The following is a 17,618-nucleotide window of genomic DNA, read 5'->3' on the forward strand; positions in this document are numbered from 1 at the left end:
CAAGCCACAGGCCAGGCGCATTCGAGGTACATACTGCCAGGTGCCCACGCCATCTTTGACTCTCTGGCTCTCTGGCTCTCTGGCTCTCTGGCTCTCTGGCCCTCTGGAGCGCTGAAAAGCTCAAATCTGCATCAAAATCAAGCGTGTGCGATTTCAGCAAAGCTGACATAAGCAGCCCCTTTTCGCCTAGCTCCCGAACTCGCTCACCCCCTCTTACCTTTGCCAACCATATAGACTTCGTGCAGCTGATTTGACTGCAGGTACCGTGGCCACAGAGCTAGCGCGTTACAGCCGCGTAGTGATAACTTGAATGACAATTGTAGGTAGTCACCAACGCTGGGCTTACACTGGGTGGTACAGATATGTCCGCCTGAAAATGTTAGGCAGTGAGGTCCGGCCTGTGGCTTGCTCTTCTGCCCTGCCAAAATGGGTGGGGAGAGGAGCATGCCATTGGTTGCAGACATGTGGGTGGGAAAGGTCTACCCAAATACGAAAAAGGTCTACCCAAATAAAAAAAGTGACAGGAAGGGTCGATGGCTCGGGGGAATATGGGAACCTGGAAAAAGCTTCAAGTTACAGCCCGGCCCCTCCTTTCCATACAGTACACCCTGCTTCTGCATGTCGGTACCTATTGCAAACTCCTGCCATGATACTCTAAATCCTGGTAGCCCGAATCAACACCGACGCCAACAAAGCCACCGCTGCCACGCGATTAAGCGGCGCTGCCAAGCAGCCAAGCCATGTTTGCCAACGACCGCCAAAGGATGCTGGACCAAATCGCTTGGGGCATTGGGACGTCAGACACAGAGTTCATCGAGACTTGGAAATACTCACCGGTATGTACATACAGTACAAGTACACACCCAACTTGCACACCAACTTCGAAGAGCAGCCACCAACTGACGCGGTCTCAGAACTCCTCTCCCCCGTATCGCGTCCGCTTCGGAAAGCTAACCGATGCCAATGTTGATGATTGGCTTCGGCAGCGAGCAGAATATGCCCCGCCTTCGCCACCAACAGACGCAAAGGTGATCGGCGGACTTCGCCTTATACTATCCGAGAGAGGTTTCTATCGACCTCTGAGCTTCTCCCTCAGCAAGGAGTCCTACCTCCGGATTGAGGACGAGTTTCATCTACCTGAAGCGACCCTTCCCGGACTGGCAGATGAGGGGGGCTCCTGTTCTCGCTATGATGACTATGCCGAGGATGGAGACGCCAAACCCAGCAGGATAGGTAGGTAAGAAGCTACAGGTACTCAAGTGTAGCTACACGTACAATGTCAAGATGAAGTAAGTCGACTGACTGGGCTCACATGCCAGCATTCGTCATACGAGCATTTCAGAAATATCAGGTTGCCAACTACGGCCTTGCCGTATCCTTCGATTTCAAAACCGGTTTCTCTACCGGAATATTACATGGCACGGGCGTTGTCAACAGCGAGTTGGATTTCTTGCTATGGCCCAAAACCCCCTCGGCAGAGCTTTTTGATGCAATCGAGGCCAGCGCCGTCATGTCGGCCGAACCACTGTACCTGCCAGTCATTCTCCTTCAGCATCACCTGTACCGTACCAAGGTGTTCTGCACTGTACACATGGAAAACGACTATAACAGAATTCAAGCGCAACTGGGCACGACCCGTGCGGGCCGACTTCATACCATGGGAGAATACCAGGATCCGGTGGGCAACAAGACCATAAACGAGGCGAGAGTCGGCCTGAGGAATCTGACAGGCGAGCTCAGCACCTTCATGACCGAAAGCATCTGGTTCTGCCGGATTTCCGATTGGCACGTCGAGTACATCAACTTCCTTTCCGACGCATTTGAGCACGTATCCAAAAAGGCCGGACGGCCGCAAGAGGATGAGCAGCGGAAGATACGAGATGCGATCGAGTACTTGCGGACAAGCGTCCAAGGGCTGAAACGCTGCACAGGTGGCGCAAAGGAGCGTGCAGCCGTCGATTTTACTGTTGTATGTCTTGCACATGTCTCTTAGTATCCGTCCCGCTTTTATTTCATCCTTCCTAAAGCACTGACGACGGAACTCCAGCTATACAACCTCACCGCGCAGTTAGACAACCGTCTCAACGCCAAAATCAGCGCATCGGCCAGCCGAGACAGCATGGCCATGAAGGTTCTAGCCTTCATCACCACATTTTTCCTCCCTGGTACCTTTGTCGCGGTAGGGCAAACCCGCCCACTATCCTAAATCAACAATTCATACCCCAAGACTAACAGTTAGTTTCAGACGCTCTTCAGTATGGACATGTTCAACTGGCAGGGCTCAGCATCAGCTGAACCTTCCAGCGGGGCCGTTGTATCCCCCTATCTTTGGATATACTGGGCCGTTACAGTACCTCTCACAATAATCGTTGCGTTCTCGTGGAGGATGTGGTGGACATGGGAAAAGGGAAACTTTGATCGAGATGTCCGGATGGAGATTGAGAATATCGAGGCACCGTCGACGTGGGATCTGCGAAAAGGAGGCGGACAAAGAGCAACCCAACGATAATGGATATTTACGAGCCGAGCCGCGCCCACTATGCTGGCTCTTCGTCTCTGGCGAGGGAGATGTGACGCTCTTCCAAGCTGGATATCTCCGTCGTCTGGGCTTAGTTTTGGGTCCAGAAATGGGACAGACACAATAACCCACACATGATGTACAGTACAAAATGCCCTTGGCTCAAATGCACCCTGGTCGAACTGTTCGATCGAGGTACAACGAAGAGCCAGGCAAACACTCGGATGCAGTGGTTGTTCTCCGGGCATTTCAATCTCAAGGGTTAAGTAAGATAGGTAAGTAGTTCCCCTGCCCCAATCCCTTCGAGGCCTAGTCTGATCAACTTAGCAAATCAGGATGAGTACCATCCCGTTAGAGTGTATCTTGGGCATATTCGGGTGGTTGGCCAAGTTGGAGTCAAGACGACTCATGACCTTGTCTACCTAAGGTTGCCCTGTTGGCAGTGGCGGTGTAGTAGTGTACTGCACTCCCTGGAAGTTTGGAGTCGTTTGCCCAGTTCAAGGTCATACCCCGCTGGTGTACCAGGTGAGACCCCGAGGTGTCCGCTGAGGTAGGATCGCGGGGGTTACACTGCAGCCCTAGCTGATTGTAGCGCCATCTCTTCCTGATTTTTAGGGAGCTTTACCGTTCCACACGTGCTGCAACCCGGTGGCTCACTCTTGCCGACTGCAGTGTGCATCTACAATTACCTCCATTGCAACCTACTACAACCTGTCGTCGGCCTCGATCGGAATTGCCTGGGAAAGGCTTTACATCGGGGACGTTTTAGTGCCACGAGCCCTCAGGGATCTGACTACTACTACTACGACTGAATAAGGTAGGAATACCTCGGTTCTTGATAGAAGCCCTGCCACTGTACGAGTTTTACTTGGACAAAGTGTAACGATGCCTGTTCCTGCTTCTTGCACCGTCCTGGTCATTGGCGGCGGGCCCGGAGGCACATACGCAGCCTCGACGCTGGCGCGGGAAGGCGTCGATACGGTGTTGCTTGAGGCGGATGTTTTCCCAAGGTGCGTCGTCTAGCCATCCTGAGGTCTACCTATGCGTGTCTGGCCCATCCTCCCCCCAGCATCACCCTACCCCTCGGCACCAGGTTGGTGCTGTTAGGACTTACCAGATGTGGCTTTTGTCTAGATATCACATTGGCGAGTCGATGCTCGCATCGATCCGATACTTTCTTCGCTTCATTGACCTCGAGTCCAAGTTTGACAAGCATGGCTTTGTTAAGAAAGTATGATGATCATAGTCTCAAGATACAGCACAGCTATCTGACAATGTGCGGTATAGCTGGGAGCATCGTTCAAGCTGAACGACATGCCGGAAGCTTGTAAGTGGCGACTCGTCTGTTATCTTGGAGCAGTTTTGGTTCGCTGACCTGAGTCCAAAGACACAAACTTCATCGCCGTCAACGGCCCCAACGGTTACGCCTGGAACGTGATTCGTTCCGAAGCAGACCTGCTGATGTTTCAACATGCTTCGGAATGCGGCGCCCGTACCTTTGACGGGACCAAGGTTGAGTCAATCGAGTTTGACCCTGCGAGTACCACCACCGGACAACAGCGGCCCATCGCCGCCAAGTGGGCTCGCAAGGACGGATCGTCTGGGACGATCAGATTTGACTACCTCGTCGATGCGAGCGGGCGTGCTGGAATCATGTCGACCAAGTACCTGAAGAACCGCAAGTTCAACGAGGGGCTGAAGAACGTCGCCAGTTGGGGCTACTGGAAAGGGGCCAAGACGTATGCTCCTGGAACGGAACGGGAAGGGCAGCCTTTCTTCGAGGCGTTAGGCGGTAAGAATTCAGGGAGCCGACCGTTCTCGAAGGCGGTTTTCACACACAAACCTCAAACTAACAGTCATTAAGACCAGAGCGGGTGGTGCTGGGCTATTCCGTTGCATGATGGCAGCGTATCCGTCGGCATCGTCATGCGACAAGACGAGTCGGCCAAGCGCAAGAAGGCATCCGGATCGCAGGGTTCGGTCGAGTTCTACAAGGAATGCCTCGGCCTATCCCCCATCATCTCAGACCTGCTCGCCCCTGCAGAGCTCGTGTCGCCCGTCAGATCGGCGTCGGACTGGTCGTACAGCGCGTCATGCTATGCGGGCCCAAACTTCCGCATCGTGGGCGATGCCGGGTGCTTCATCGACCCCTTTTTCAGCTCGGGCTTGCACCTCGCCATTGCCGCTGGCCTGTCGGCTGCCATGACCATCCAGGCTGCTAGACGGGGTGATTGGTATGTAAGACCCTACTATTCATGTTGCTTTGCGGTGTTGCGGAGGGCAGGGGAAGAATCAACAAAGCCTCTGCCGGCTCGGGGACAAAGATTTTGGCCAACCCCTGAACCGAACATGGATTGGCTAACGGTGCCGTTAGTGACGAAACAGCTGCAGCCAAATGGCATTCAAACAAGGTCACTGAAGGCTACACGCGGTTCCTGCTGGTTGTCATGATGGCGCTGAAGCAGATTCGCAGGGGACTGGAGCCCGTGCTGAACGACTTTGACCAGGAGGGCTTTGACCGGGCGTTCGGCTTCTTTACACCTGGTATGCCAGCCTCCCAAATTCACCAGGCCAAAAGTACTACTATTACATGAGCTCTAACTGTTAGATACTAGTCATCCAAGGCCTAGCTGACGCCGACGTAGGCGGCAAGCTGACGCAGGAGCGGGTCTCGGAGACGGTGGCGTTCTGCCTGAACGCGTACAACCAGATCACGCCGCAGGCCCGCAACGCCGTGCTCGACAAGCTGGAGCGCGTCAGAGCGGACCCGTCGAGGGAGACGAAGGAGGACCTGGAGAAGCTTACCGAGGAGGAGCTGAAGATCCTCAAGACGATCCGTGCCCGCCAGATGATCCGCACCGAGGACACGCTGAACATTGATCACTTTGCCGAGGATGCGATTGATGGGTATGCGCCTAGGTTGAAGCGTGGTGAATTGGGGCTGGCAAAGGTTGAGCAGCAAAGCGCGATCCCGAAGTATACAGAGAGTTTGCTGGATGTGCTCAAGGGGGCTGAGGGTGAAGTGGAAAGGGTTGGTCACCGGCCTGAGGCTGTCTAGCTGACACAGAATTGGTAGCTGGCTTTAGTGGCTTATGCGGGACTGCTTGACTACTAGCAGTGCCGTGGTGCTACATTGTGGAATGGATTATCGAAGCCCTCGATGGATTCGAGTATTATCCAGGTTCTTTCCAGGATAGAATCTCTACCTTAGACCAACACATGCAGTCGATACGCCACCGGTAGTACTACACACAGCACTACTAGTATATGCCGATTTGAGTCCCCAGTCATTTTGGCCCAGGGGCAGCGACATAGCAGGACACAGCTTCCAGCGAGCAGTAGTGCCTGAATTCTAGAGTTGGCAACTAGTAGCTGGTCGTGATAGAAGACTTGGTACAGTACAGGTTACGAATAGGAGTCGAAATCCGAGGAGGTGCTGCCTGCAGGTGGTCAGGGTGGAGCGGAGCATATTGGATACCTAGGTATGTACGTGTGCTCAGGGGCACCGCTGCACTGGCTAATTAGCGCTTACAGAGCATTAGTGTTCTTTAAAAGGCCACCGTTAGTGGGAGATTTCCTCCGGCATTCAGGCGACGCGAATCTGTTCAATTACCGTGGGTTAGCGTAGCCCCCTCTTGGCTGGCCCGCTGGCTACCGTCCCCTCCCGCGTGAAATCCCAGCCTCCGATCTCTCCGTCCTCGGCGCCCCTACATCACCTACATTACTGTTAGGTATTGCCTGCATACAAAGTCAATACAATGGGCAAACTAATTGACGTCCACCACCACATCCTCGACGAGGACTATGTCAACGGTATGTCAACCCCTGCCCACATTACTACCTATAGTAGATTTAGTAAACCAATGACTTACATGCGCCCCCTATCCCGCTCCCCTCCATAGCATGGAAAGCCTCAGGCACCATCCCGCCCGGCCTGACCCCTCCAGCATGGACGCCACAGCTCGACCTAGAATTCATGGACCGGCACGGCATCGACGCAGCCATCCTGTCCCTTTCCGCGCCGGGGCTGGCCTTTGTAGCCGACTGGAACCAGGCCGCGCTGGCGCGCAAGATCAATGAGACGTGTGCCGCCGTGCGGGATCAAAAGCCGTCGCGGTTCGGGTTCTTTGCGACCCTGCCTGTTGACAACCTCGTCAATGTCAATGGCCCGGGTGGTGGTGGTAATGGTGGCAGTGTTGAGGGGGTTGAGGAGGGGGTCATGGCCGAGCTGGCGCACGCTTTCGACAACCTCCGCGCTGACGGGGTGACCCTTCTGACGAGCTACTCTGGCGGGCAGGGGCAGCCGCCGGTCTATCTGGGTGATGCGCGGTTTCGGGGGTTGTGGGCTGAGCTTGACCGCCGGGAAGCCGTCGTGTTTGTGCATCCCACTTCCCCGCAAGCTGCTCCCCCTCCTTCTTCTCAGGGCAACCCTCCTTCTATTTCAGGAGGCAGTACTAGTGGCAGTGGTGTTGGGAGGGGAGGAGGACCGGGCGTGCCGCCGCCCATCATCGACTTCCCGCACGAAACGACGCGGTGCGCTGTCAACCTGATCATCTCGAACGTGGTGCGCGACTTCCCCCGCGTCAAGATCATCCTATCGCACGGAGGCGGGACGCTGCCCTTTGTGGCGCGGCGCGTGGCCGATCTGATGGCTGATTCCGGCTTGCTGGGTAAGCTTGGCAAGACGGTGGAGAGGTTCCTGGACGAGGCGAGGAGCTTTTACTTTGATCTTGCCCTGACGGGCTACGAGGAGTCCATGGCGCTGGTGTTGAGCTTTGCGAAGGAGGGGCAAGTGCTTTATGGGAGTGACTTCCCCTTTGCGCGGGACCGTGCGGTGGCGGGACAGTTGAGCACGGTCAAGGGATGGAGGGATGAGAAGGTGAGGGAGAGTGTGGAGAGGGGGGCTGCTGAGAGGTTGTTTCCCAGGCTGGTTCAGCAATGAAACTTGAGGTTGAGGTTGGGCGGAGCACGTCAAAGAGGATCAATCTCATGGACGAAAATGCGTATCGAGTCATGATTCAGTTCATACAAGTCGTCCATCAAGCAACCTACTTGATCTGCCGCATACAGTCGTCGTGCTCATCAAGATATTTTACAAGCTCCTTGCACCGGGTTCGAATCGGAAAGGAGTATGTACATCATGTGGTGCGAGAACAACGGTTAAAGATACCGGTGGAAGCGAAATGACAATGAAATTCATCCAGCAGAGATCATCAGACTATGTGATTCTCCCGTCTGGTACTCTGTGACCCGTCCCGACTTAAACTTTCGGCCATGGGCACCACCACCACACCGCCCCGGCTCTGGCGTTGCCAGTCGTCGCTATCCTTGAGAGGGTCGCCTTCGCTACCAAGTGCCGTAGTTGTGTCGGACATGGAAGCAAACGTGACGAGCGGCCATGTCCGGGGGTTCTTGGACGCGTTGCTGAGATCCGAGAAGCCGGCAACGTTGGGGCTATTGCCTGTGCCACGCAGCCTGGGCTTTGTCCCACGCTCTCGCGAGGTGAAAAGAGATGCCAGGCTGCCGTAGTTGAAAGCGCGAGCTGAGAGCTGGTGGATGGCGGGGCCGCACAGAGCCAGGATGGCGATGGGACCTTCGAGCATCGACAGGTACAGCAGAGGCACGAGGTCCCCTTGGAAGTGTCAATACTCTGTTCCGGACTCGAGGCCAGGGGAAATAACTGAAGACACTTACATGAAGGATCGGCCGGCGGATTGACGCTAAGGATATCTGGGTGAACCACGATGACGATGAATCGAGCAAAGGACAGGAAGGCGGAGCTGGTAAAAGAGGAGGAAAGTCAGTGACTGCGCGTCAAACAGGCCAAGTTCGAGGTACTCACGCGTAACCGAGCAGGAAGACAAAGGTGACGGCAATCTTCTTGCGGCGGGTCATGCGCAGTCTCCAGACGACAGGCACGGGCAATGCCAGCACAAGCAGGTCGAAGAAGGCGTTGATGAAGGCGGATGCATAGTACCACGGAATATTCTCCCAGCACGTGCCCTCCATGAAGGGGTCGACGTTCTTGGCCACGGGGGAGCAGAAGAACCAGGGGTAGATGGCCGTAATGAGCCACCAGACGGTGATGGCAGCACCCGAGATGCGCAGCAAAAGCACGAAGCGAGGCGACGTGTGAAAGAGGCGGCCGTACATGAGCAGGGCCGTGATCTTGATGCCCCAGATGGTGGCCGTGTAAAAGACAAGGGCGATGCGCTGGGCGGTCAGGCTGGGCTTGAGGTACTCGAGAGGGACGGCCCAGGCGTGCTTGCCCAGGCCGACGGTGGTCATGTAGATGGCGAAGGCGCAGAAGGTGTGCGAAAAGGCCAGCGTCAGTAGCATGGCCCAGTCGTCCAAGCCGTGCACAAGCGTTGACGCCACGGCGCGCGACCAGAAACGCATCACGACGGCCAGCGTCGACACTGCCATGCCTATCACGGCGACGGCGATGAGGGCCGGCCCTCGGTCCTCGCCCGCCCTGGCCGGGTCGACGTCCCCGAAGCCGGGCACAAACATGTCGGACGGCTTTCCGATGATTCCGGTGGCTTCAGCTTCCAAGCTCTCTCTCAGTACCAGTACTGATCACACTGCGCTGGAGGTGATTGCGGATGGCAGAGGCAACTGCGAATCCAAGGTGATGGTGCTTTGATCGTGGCCGTTACCGATCCAGGGCAGCAGCTTCAAGGTTCAAGGTTCAGACTGGCTTGTGGCGGCACTGGCGGACGCGGGGCGTCCTGGCTGGAAGCCACTGGGTCAGGGCAGACTCGGGTATATACCTCAGTAATACACTACCGGGGCCAGGTAGTAGTAGGGTATGGTGTGCTTCCGGTACCGTAGCAGGATCGATCATCAAAGTTACCGGTATCTGTACTCTTATTTTGACCATTGGAATGCCAATCGCATATCACATTGACCACACGCATTGCCGAAACCACCACGCCACCCGCCGGATCGAGGATGGCTGGAGGCGGGGAGGGGAAATGGTCCGAATGGAAAGGGACGGGACTCACGGGAGGGTGGGATGTGCGGGGATTGGGGGGCCACACAAAGAGACACAGCAAAGAATAGACGGCACAGGGGCTTCAAGAATCTGATTGCCTGGTCAAAGAGGCGCAGCTGATTGTGCGAGAAGTCTGAGGTGGCATCAAGCCATCAATGGGCCTCCCTCTCCAGACTCCAGCAAATTCCGGGTAATCAGCCAGAACTGCGCCGCACGGGTGCGTGGGTGTGCAGAGGAAAAGGCGGCAAGTCTCGTAGGCGATACATCAATGGCATTGTAATGTAGCAGCCAGATGCCATTTCCAGCGAGAAGCCCGATGTCGCACTGCACAAGAATCGAAAATAACGGAGCCCTGATTTGATGAGGGTGCAAACCAGGAAAGCGCGCAGTCACACAGTGCCTACCTAATTAGACTGGTTAGAGTACAGTATTGCCAATAACTACCAGGTACAGCAGTGGAAGGTGCTGTGGTGTGGTGTCGTAGCATCCAGTGATTCCAGTCTGGAGCAAGTTCCGTACGAAAGTCTGGTACCACCAACACTATTGGTTGCGCTGCTACCATCCGTCTGGCTCGCATCGTCCGTCGGCTGCATCCATTACCGATCAAATCATCAGCCCTCGTATGCTCGTACTAATCAATTAAGGTACGCACATCTGCAGGCTATTTAGAGAAGCGGTGAGAACCAGCAATCTTTGGCCGATGCTTATGATTTATATTGAGCCCCTGACTGCATCCCGGTGACTGGCACTGACTGCTAACCGTTAGCATGACAGATTGGACTTTCGGAAACGAGACTGGCAGAAAGCTGTTATCGCGCTGCTTACACACGTGGAATTTGCTCACCCGCGGCAGCCAATGCTCTGGGGAATTGCACACCATGTGAAACTATAGGCTTCCTTCTCTTACCTACCACTAGGTAGCATTCGGCAGGTGCGCTCCCAGTCTCCACCCTGACACTCGAATCGTCCGAGATGCTCCTCCGAGATAGTGGACCCATAACGGCCGAATCTCTTGGCTACCGTCTTCGCCGCCTCCGGGCCTTTTAGCTTATGTACCCCCGTACGGAGCTCTGAAAACGCGACTGGAAACAAACCACCTACCTTGGTGAGCTTGGGTAGGGCAAGATATGCTGTCACAAAATCCCTACGACTACACCGAACGTCTGTTCTTTCCAACGCCCGCAGGGTGCCCTGTGTATGTACATGTAGTTGATGCTGCTGCGATCCCTGAGCTGTACGTGCAATCAAAGCTCGCCGGGAATCCTAAGTCCTAGACATCCTTCTACCAATCCCCGGCACGGCCCGGGAATGCAAGTGACCAGCCAGCCAATACCCAGTTATTACCCACGCCGTTGGGTCGTTGGATTTTAGGGCCGTGATCTAGACCCGGCAGCGGCAACGGGCAACGGGCAACGGGCAGCCAGGATAGCGTCGCAGTCTGTTATGAGGTGTCCTAGACCGTACTACAGATTTACAGAACAGGACTATCATCATTGAAATCGACAGCATAGAAGCTGCTGCTAGCACCTAGCACTACTATCGTTCGCTGGCGGCATGACCAGTTGCAGCTGAGCGGCATCGAGAGAACCCTGATTATCTGATATCACCGCCGCCTACAGCGATAGCTACCTACCTAAGGTACCTTATGTGCTACGTCCTGATTAAACCGGATCCTATGTTTGTTACTATCGACCTAGACAACAACTCCTGCACACTTTCGTCGTGGAACTGAGTTCCCGGCTACTGGCAATAGGCGGTTGGCCCACAATGGGCGTTGGGTCCTCATCATACGGTACTCTCTCTCTACATAGCTAAGTAAGTAGTTTCTACTGACGGGACATACTCACTCTACACAACTAACACAAAGCCCAGAATATATGAATAAGTATATACCCTACCTTGTCGGCAGAGACACTTGGAGGATCCCCTGACTCCTGGCCCTTCAAGTTCTCCTCGATATAGTTTCACCGTCACCCTTTACCATTTCTTAGTACTAATGTTGATTGTCAAGACAGTACCTTGGGTTTGATTTCAGACTCGGGATGTTTTCAGATGTTCTACGGAGTAAATTCCCAATGTGACCTACTAGTACTCTCCAATCAGTTCCGCATATGGTACCTAACCTGCCAGACACACTCAAGCCTCCTTAACACACTCAATAACCGACACGCCAATCCCCGGCGCGGGCACCACTCTGTTAATCCTCAGCCCTGCCTCGGCGGCGATGGCCCTCCAATCCTCCAGCGTCCGCTCCTTTCCAGCAATGCCCATCATGGCCATATCCATCGCATAACAGAACGGCGGGGACTCGGGCAACAAAACCATCTCCATGACAAGCAGGGTGCTGTCGCTGGCCATGGCCTCTCTGATCTGCCGCAGGATCCCCACACTCTCTCCATCGCTGTAGTTGTGCAGACACCGCCGGATCAGGTATGCTTTTGCGCCTGTGACAAAGAAGCTAGTTAGCACATGTTCTTGATTAAACCGCGGTAGGTATTTGATGAAACTTACCCTTGACAGGCTGCTCAGCATGGAAATCCACCTCCATCATTCTCACCCCGCGCAACAACGCCGCCGGTCCCTCAGCCTCAGCCACCTGCCGCTTGGCCCGCTCAATAACCTCTCTCGTATCCTGCAGCACGCACCGCTCAGCCGCCAACTCGGGCGTGCGCTGAAGGATCTCACGGATCGTGTGCCCCGCCCCGCCGCCCACATCAACCAGCAGCGTTCTCCCCTCATCTCCACCATCACCATCATCACCATCACCAGCTTTCTCACTACTAGTGCTAGTGGGAGACACAAGCCAGGAGAAGTCGTACCCCGGGCTGGCCAAAAAGTCCTGCGTGCGCACCATGGCCTCCATGATGATCTTGAGCAAGGCAGGGTCCTCGTTAATAAGATCAAACGCGGACCGCCGCCCGGGCTGCTCGCCACGCCGGAAGTGGAAGGCCGTGTCGGTACGGTCTGTCGGCTCACGCCGGCCGCGGGAGGCAAAGTACTCTGGCGTGCCGGCTGCTTGGGGGAAATCTTCGTATAATCTTGTTTTTCATCGTCAACAAGTGGTGTTATGGTGCAGGTCGGTTGGGTTTCATGGTTACCAGCATGGTAACGTGGAGGCACTTGGAGGGGGTGAAGTACTTACATGAGTTTGGCGGTGGAGCGGAAGAGAGGGTCTTCAGCTATCATCCTGGACCGGTGCGTGTGCGCGACACGGTCCGGGCCTGGAGAGGAGAGCATGCCGGAGGCGATGAGCATCCTTGACAGGCGGGCTGTGGTGAAGATGTTAGTATGTCTGTACCAGAAACGGAGGGGGCGAGGAGGCAGGGGCAGCTGAACCTACCGACGAGACCAACCTCGGCGTCTATCTTAGCCGCGAGGTCTGTGAAGGATATGGAACCCTGCGGGGGGATCTCCTGGAAGACTTCCCACTTGAGGAACAGGCGCATGACAATGATCTCGCACTTGTTGACGACGAAGTGGACGTACAGATCCTGGGGGCCCTGGGCGGCGTGGATGATGGCCTGGGCCGCGCTGATAACCGACGCACGGCTGCCATGGTTTGAAGAAAGAGCTGAGACTGCGTTGGTGAGGTTGTCGCAGAGGGGTGCGAGATCCTTGCTCAGTTGTTCCATATCGTTGTTTTGGATCATTTTCAGAAGCGGACTCAACGCCAATGGTACATACGGCACTCGTCCTTGGGCGGGATGTCTTGCTGACCGAGTCCAGTACTCTTATTTCCGGGAAGGGGTCGGTAATAAGCCCCCCGAACTCCGTTTGCAGTACCCTGAGATGCCTTGCAGATCTCGGCGCTGTGCGGGGTAATCAGGGTTTGCTTAGCGCTGTATGATGCTTGAAGCCACCCACTTAGGGTGGACATCTTCGCCATGCGTCCCGAAGCCTGGGACCCTCGGCCAGGGGTAGTTTGTATAAACTCATCACGGATCTCAAGTTCCATGACATCCATGATACAGATATTGTATAGTTAATGATCAAACATATTCTGAACTTGGCTTCAGTTCCTCTAGGCTGTCTGGCGGTGTTTCATAACAACAATCATTAGTACATTACCTAAGTCCAAGTCCCGTATGAGCTTGGATCTCAAGCCCAAACATTAGAAACATCACTCCTATTTCTTCTCGGCCAAAACCTTCTGCCCAATCCTCGACAGATCCTCACTCATCAACGTGTCCTTCTCAAACCCGTTCACAACCTGGCTTAGTAACGCAGCCGAGATCTCGCTGACGTGGATCTTGGGCACACCAATAAGCGAAAAGAAGGCGCGTTTGAACAGGGTCGACTCCTTCCCGGGGCCGTTGATAACGCCAGGCTTGGCAATGCACGCCTCGACGGTGCCGTTGGATTTGCTTGCGTATTCGAGAATACGCGCTTCGGCTTCGCCCTGTTTTTGCGCGCAGGGCAGGACGCGAAAGGGGTCAGTGCCTTACTCAGACTCGAGGGTGAGGGGAAGGGGGTTCATGTTAAGCTATGAGAAAGAAACGAAACCTTCCACATACACGCATGAGACAGTAGTCGCCCAGTATCATGGGCTTCTTATTGGGATCGCGCTCGGCATTGTTCCCGCTGACGTAGACGAAGCGGAAGGGTTTTCCCTGGCCATCACGGGGCAGTTGGGAGATGGTTTCGACGCCTCTGAGGGCATAATCGCGGCACACTTTGACCACTTGCTCCCAGGGAAATGACCGGTACTGCGATGGCGTGATGGCGATGGTCCTTGTGCAAACCAAGTAAGCGGAGGCTAGGGAAGGCACGTTGGGGAAAAATGGAGGTGGGAGACAAATACCAGATGCAAGCATCAGCACCTGACAGCTCCTTCTTCACGCTCTCCGAGTACTCAGTGTCGAAATTCTCCAGGATGACCGACTTGAGCTTGGATGCGTCGGCACTCGGGCCGGCATTTTGCGGCTCGGGCGCCGGGCGGCGACCAAGGGCGACGACGGAGGTGATGGTGGGGTTCGAGAGCGCCTGGCGAATGATCTCGCCCGCCAGAAAGCCCGTGGACCCCGCGACAACCAGCTTCATGGCAGGCACTTCTGTGGTTGTCAAGGTGACGACGACACGAGACGTGGGATCTGTGAACGGTTATCAAGGTGGGCGTGCGGTTGGATTTCGAGGGACGATTTGTTGGTCTCGATGTCCTGCAGTGGGGGCACTGGGCAGCCTAAATACCGTTACTCTAGGCACTGTAAGTGCAGTGCGTAGGCCCCTGTTTGTGTCACGGCAGTGGGTGTCACAGCGTTGTTCTCGGCTCGGCTCTAGGCGCTCTAGTCACCGTTAATCCCGTCGGGTTTGTGATTTGGAAGCCCGTTGGGTGGTTCGACCGGAATGGTTGCACTGCACTGCCAGCTTATGCACGAATTTGGCCTCACAAGGACGTGATTGGAAAAAGCATGCTCATGATTCAAGCTTGGTATCTTCAGGTTTTGACATGACACTCGTCAATTGGGGTATTAGCAACTACACAACTTGAGGTTCAGCACCTGGCCGCCCGTTATCGTAGGCCCTGCAAAGTTGCCGCCCGTCGAGATGTAGATTGACTTCCCATCAAGTGCCAACTTGACCGCGGTTGGGGATTCCAATGTCGGACCCGTGCCATTGCCAGCGACAACAGTCTGCACGCCGTTCGGGGCGATCTTGACGACCTTGTCCGGATGCAAGGCAGCATAGGCGTTGCCGCAGCGATCGAGATCAAAGTCATCGTACGCATTCGCCATGGTGGCCGGGGTTGGGAGGGTTGTAATGACCTGGACGCTCCCGACCTTGTTGCCCTCGGCATCGATGCGGACGCGCGCAAGGGTGCCCTGCCCCGAGTTGGTGAAGTAGAGCCAGTCGCCAACGATCTTGAGACCGTTGACGCCCAGAGGAATGTCGGGGTTCCCGCCGGACCCGAGGGCTGCATCCGTCCACGCAACGTCGACCTGGCGCGTGATGGTGTTGATCCGCAGCAGCCGCCCGGCGATGGAGTCGGCACTCAGGACCGTATACGGCCGGCGCGGCAACGCGGCCAGCCCGTTCATCATCATGGTGCCGGGGACCGGAATCGAGGTGACGACGCTCCCCCTCGGCGGCGCCCCAGTTATCGACACGACATAAAGCGCCATGGTGTTGTTAACGAAACCAAATGGCGTATGCTCGCCGGCAGCGACGGCATAGAGGTTGTTGGGAAGGGCCGCAACTGCTGTGTGCCCTGTCGTGTTGCCCAGGGCGACCACATTTCGCACTGTTGGACTCGCAACGCGGGGGTCAAGGGCCACCAGGTTCGCCGTGTCAAAGGTGCTGAGAAGAAGGTATCCAGAAGGCAGGACGAAGATGTTCTCGATGAAGGTGGCATTTGCATACTGATAAATCGATGTCGCGCTCGGCGGAGGGTTCCCGCAGGCGGCCACCTCAGCGAGGCCCGCCAGCGACAGGAGCACCAAGACGCGAACCAACAGCAAATGCATTATGGATATGGGAATCGGGTTGCACCAGAACGGGGGGAACCTGATCCTGAGATCTAAGCTTCTAGAAGCCTTCTAGAGTGAGATCTGCGCAACCATTAAGTACTACCATGTGGCGACGGGGGCAACAAAATCACGTTCGCCCTACCCTCCCTTGCTCCAACCGCTTCCATCCTCCATGGCTAGCTGCGCAAGAATTCCACAGGCCCAAGTGTAGAAACAAGCCCCGCAAGGGCCGAGCGAGGAATGGCCCGCGCGCTCACTATTGAGACGGTATTCCTTCTCGGGGGGACAGTCATGGGCCCATGATCGATAATGCTTGGGGTCAGCACAAGAGTATTGGGCTCGGCGAGCAAACTAGACACAAACTGAGGCAAGCGAGTGGGAGGAAGTCAGGAACCTAACCACAGATGGTTATGAGGCGGCCAATGACCCGATAGTCTGGGAAGAGGCGCCTGCAGGAGAGCATGTTTGAGGCATGGAAGGCTTCTGGAAAAGTCCAACAGGATCACTGGCAAAGCAATAATTCCAGCGAGGGCTGGCTGGCTGGCTTGTGCTAATGCATGAAGTTGATTTGGGCACTTAAACTTTTTAGGCTTTTGTATCCGACATTGGATTCTGAGCCGGCTTGAGCTGTCGGGTCTTCCCTCAACGCTCGACATTTCTGCTGTGAGGTGAGCCTGTGACTGTCAGCGACACCTCTTGCCATTGTGCCAAGGGGGCGGGAGGGGGAGCTTTCACTTCAGGCACGATGACACCTGAGGTGAGCATGTCTTGGAGTTGGACGCTCAGTTTGATGAACCCAGCGTTATCGAGATTTGCAAGTACACGTGTATGTATTAAGGCGGTATGCAATAAGGGTTTTTCCAAGGTTATCTCGAACAAAAACGTGATTGTCATTACCGTATCCTCTCCTATGTATGTACATGCAACACGTGCTTGGCGCGATGATAACTGTGAATGGAAACGAGAACTTTGAAGAAGCAGGGGTCGCTGAGGGGTCGTCGTCGCGATGGCTGGGCAGGCTTGCCTTGCCTTGGCCTTGCGGTTGAATAGGTAAGTTACATCCTGCGGCACAGCTGCACTAGCTACATAATCGTGCATTATCGCAGGCTTCGCAGCGGCAAGACTGGGCAACTCGACGGACGTGGCATCGCTCCTGCCCTAGACTCGCCAACGGGCTGGACACTAATCCCAAAGTCCCATCATTCCTGCAAACCCCTCTTCTTCGCCTCTTTCCTGCATTCTCCGATCTCACCTTGCCTCGAGCTTACACATCATCCGGCTGAGCTTGCGTGGCGCTGTTGACCGCAGAATGTCACCTAAGACGATGTCTGTACCCTTCACTGGATATCGGATGACTACGTTTTCTAGTCTCTCACTTCAACCTCCCCCTTTCTCTTTGCCGATGCGGCTCCATAAGTGGGTTTCAGACAAGTTGTCCATAAAACCATGTCACCTCCTCATTCAAGCGACCGCAACGTTTGGTGATATCGCGCCTTCGTTCACCACGCTAACAGGAATGTCCAGAAATTACCAGCACTACACTACACGTGTATTGTAAAGTGCACGGGTTGGTGGAACCATGGTAGCACCGCTGAAACTTGTGCGTTACCGATCCTCGGGTCCGAACATGCGAAGTGAA

The 17,618-nt window shown here is 55.3% G+C and overlaps 8 protein-coding genes across 8 annotated transcripts; 3 read left to right on the top strand and 5 right to left on the bottom strand.

Moving 5' to 3' along the window:
• Nucleotides 1–587: 587 nt before the first annotated feature.
• N656DRAFT_781191 (uncharacterized protein) lies at nucleotides 588–2,955 on the top strand. Its single transcript, XM_064815537.1, has 6 exons — nucleotides 588–836; nucleotides 915–1,233; nucleotides 1,320–1,969; nucleotides 2,048–2,179; nucleotides 2,246–2,793; nucleotides 2,846–2,955. The coding sequence occupies exons 1-5, from the start codon at nucleotides 741–743 to the stop codon at nucleotides 2,507–2,509; spliced, it is 1,461 nt and encodes a 486-aa protein (XP_064668460.1). The 5' UTR covers nucleotides 588–740; the 3' UTR covers nucleotides 2,510–2,793; nucleotides 2,846–2,955.
• Nucleotides 2,956–3,393: 438 nt separating this feature from the next.
• N656DRAFT_781192 (FAD/NAD(P)-binding domain-containing protein) lies at nucleotides 3,394–5,846 on the top strand. Its single transcript, XM_064815538.1, has 7 exons — nucleotides 3,394–3,528; nucleotides 3,653–3,749; nucleotides 3,806–3,845; nucleotides 3,906–4,310; nucleotides 4,383–4,752; nucleotides 4,893–5,062; nucleotides 5,134–5,846. Exons 1-7 carry the CDS (start codon nucleotides 3,404–3,406, stop codon nucleotides 5,574–5,576), a joined length of 1,650 nt encoding a protein of 549 aa, XP_064668461.1. The 5' UTR covers nucleotides 3,394–3,403; the 3' UTR covers nucleotides 5,577–5,846.
• Nucleotides 5,847–6,056: 210 nt separating this feature from the next.
• N656DRAFT_781193 (amidohydrolase 2) lies at nucleotides 6,057–7,725 on the top strand. Its single transcript, XM_064815539.1, has 2 exons — nucleotides 6,057–6,331; nucleotides 6,421–7,725. Exons 1-2 carry the CDS (start codon nucleotides 6,277–6,279, stop codon nucleotides 7,458–7,460), a joined length of 1,095 nt encoding a protein of 364 aa, XP_064668462.1. The 5' UTR covers nucleotides 6,057–6,276; the 3' UTR covers nucleotides 7,461–7,725.
• Nucleotides 7,726–7,731: 6 nt separating this feature from the next.
• On the bottom strand, nucleotides 7,732–9,031 carry N656DRAFT_799618 (uncharacterized protein; the record flags this gene model as incomplete). The annotated part of the gene is made up of 3 exons (XM_064817891.1): nucleotides 7,732–8,150; nucleotides 8,213–8,298; nucleotides 8,361–9,031. 3 exons carry the CDS (start codon nucleotides 9,029–9,031, stop codon nucleotides 7,732–7,734), a joined length of 1,176 nt encoding a protein of 391 aa, XP_064668463.1.
• Nucleotides 9,032–9,120: 89 nt separating this feature from the next.
• Nucleotides 9,121–9,499, bottom strand: N656DRAFT_184648 (uncharacterized protein). Its single transcript, XM_064808797.1, has one exon. It carries the CDS (start codon nucleotides 9,399–9,401, stop codon nucleotides 9,210–9,212), a length of 192 nt encoding a protein of 63 aa, XP_064668464.1. The 5' UTR covers nucleotides 9,402–9,499; the 3' UTR covers nucleotides 9,121–9,209.
• Nucleotides 9,500–11,651: 2,152 nt separating this feature from the next.
• N656DRAFT_769808 (S-adenosyl-L-methionine-dependent methyltransferase) lies at nucleotides 11,652–13,165 on the bottom strand (the record flags this gene model as incomplete). Its single annotated transcript, XM_064813731.1, has 4 exons — nucleotides 11,652–11,959; nucleotides 12,027–12,553; nucleotides 12,658–12,784; nucleotides 12,856–13,165. The coding sequence occupies 4 exons, from the start codon at nucleotides 13,163–13,165 to the stop codon at nucleotides 11,652–11,654; spliced, it is 1,272 nt and encodes a 423-aa protein (XP_064668465.1).
• A 476-nt stretch (nucleotides 13,166–13,641) lies between these two features.
• N656DRAFT_790777 (uncharacterized protein) lies at nucleotides 13,642–14,555 on the bottom strand (the record flags this gene model as incomplete). The annotated part of the gene is made up of 3 exons (XM_064816915.1): nucleotides 13,642–13,914; nucleotides 14,030–14,246; nucleotides 14,317–14,555. 3 exons carry the CDS (start codon nucleotides 14,553–14,555, stop codon nucleotides 13,642–13,644), a joined length of 729 nt encoding a protein of 242 aa, XP_064668466.1.
• Nucleotides 14,556–14,909: 354 nt separating this feature from the next.
• N656DRAFT_184733 (uncharacterized protein) lies at nucleotides 14,910–16,170 on the bottom strand. Its single transcript, XM_064808798.1, has one exon. The coding sequence runs from the start codon at nucleotides 15,974–15,976 to the stop codon at nucleotides 14,984–14,986; it is 993 nt and encodes a 330-aa protein (XP_064668467.1). The 5' UTR covers nucleotides 15,977–16,170; the 3' UTR covers nucleotides 14,910–14,983.
• Between the last annotated feature and the right edge of the window lie 1,448 nt (nucleotides 16,171–17,618).

This window comes from Canariomyces notabilis, assembly GCF_033297395.1.
Source record: "Canariomyces notabilis strain CBS 508.74 unplaced genomic scaffold N656scaffold_17, whole genome shotgun sequence".
Lineage (NCBI taxonomy): Eukaryota > Fungi > Ascomycota > Sordariomycetes > Sordariales > Chaetomiaceae > Canariomyces > Canariomyces notabilis.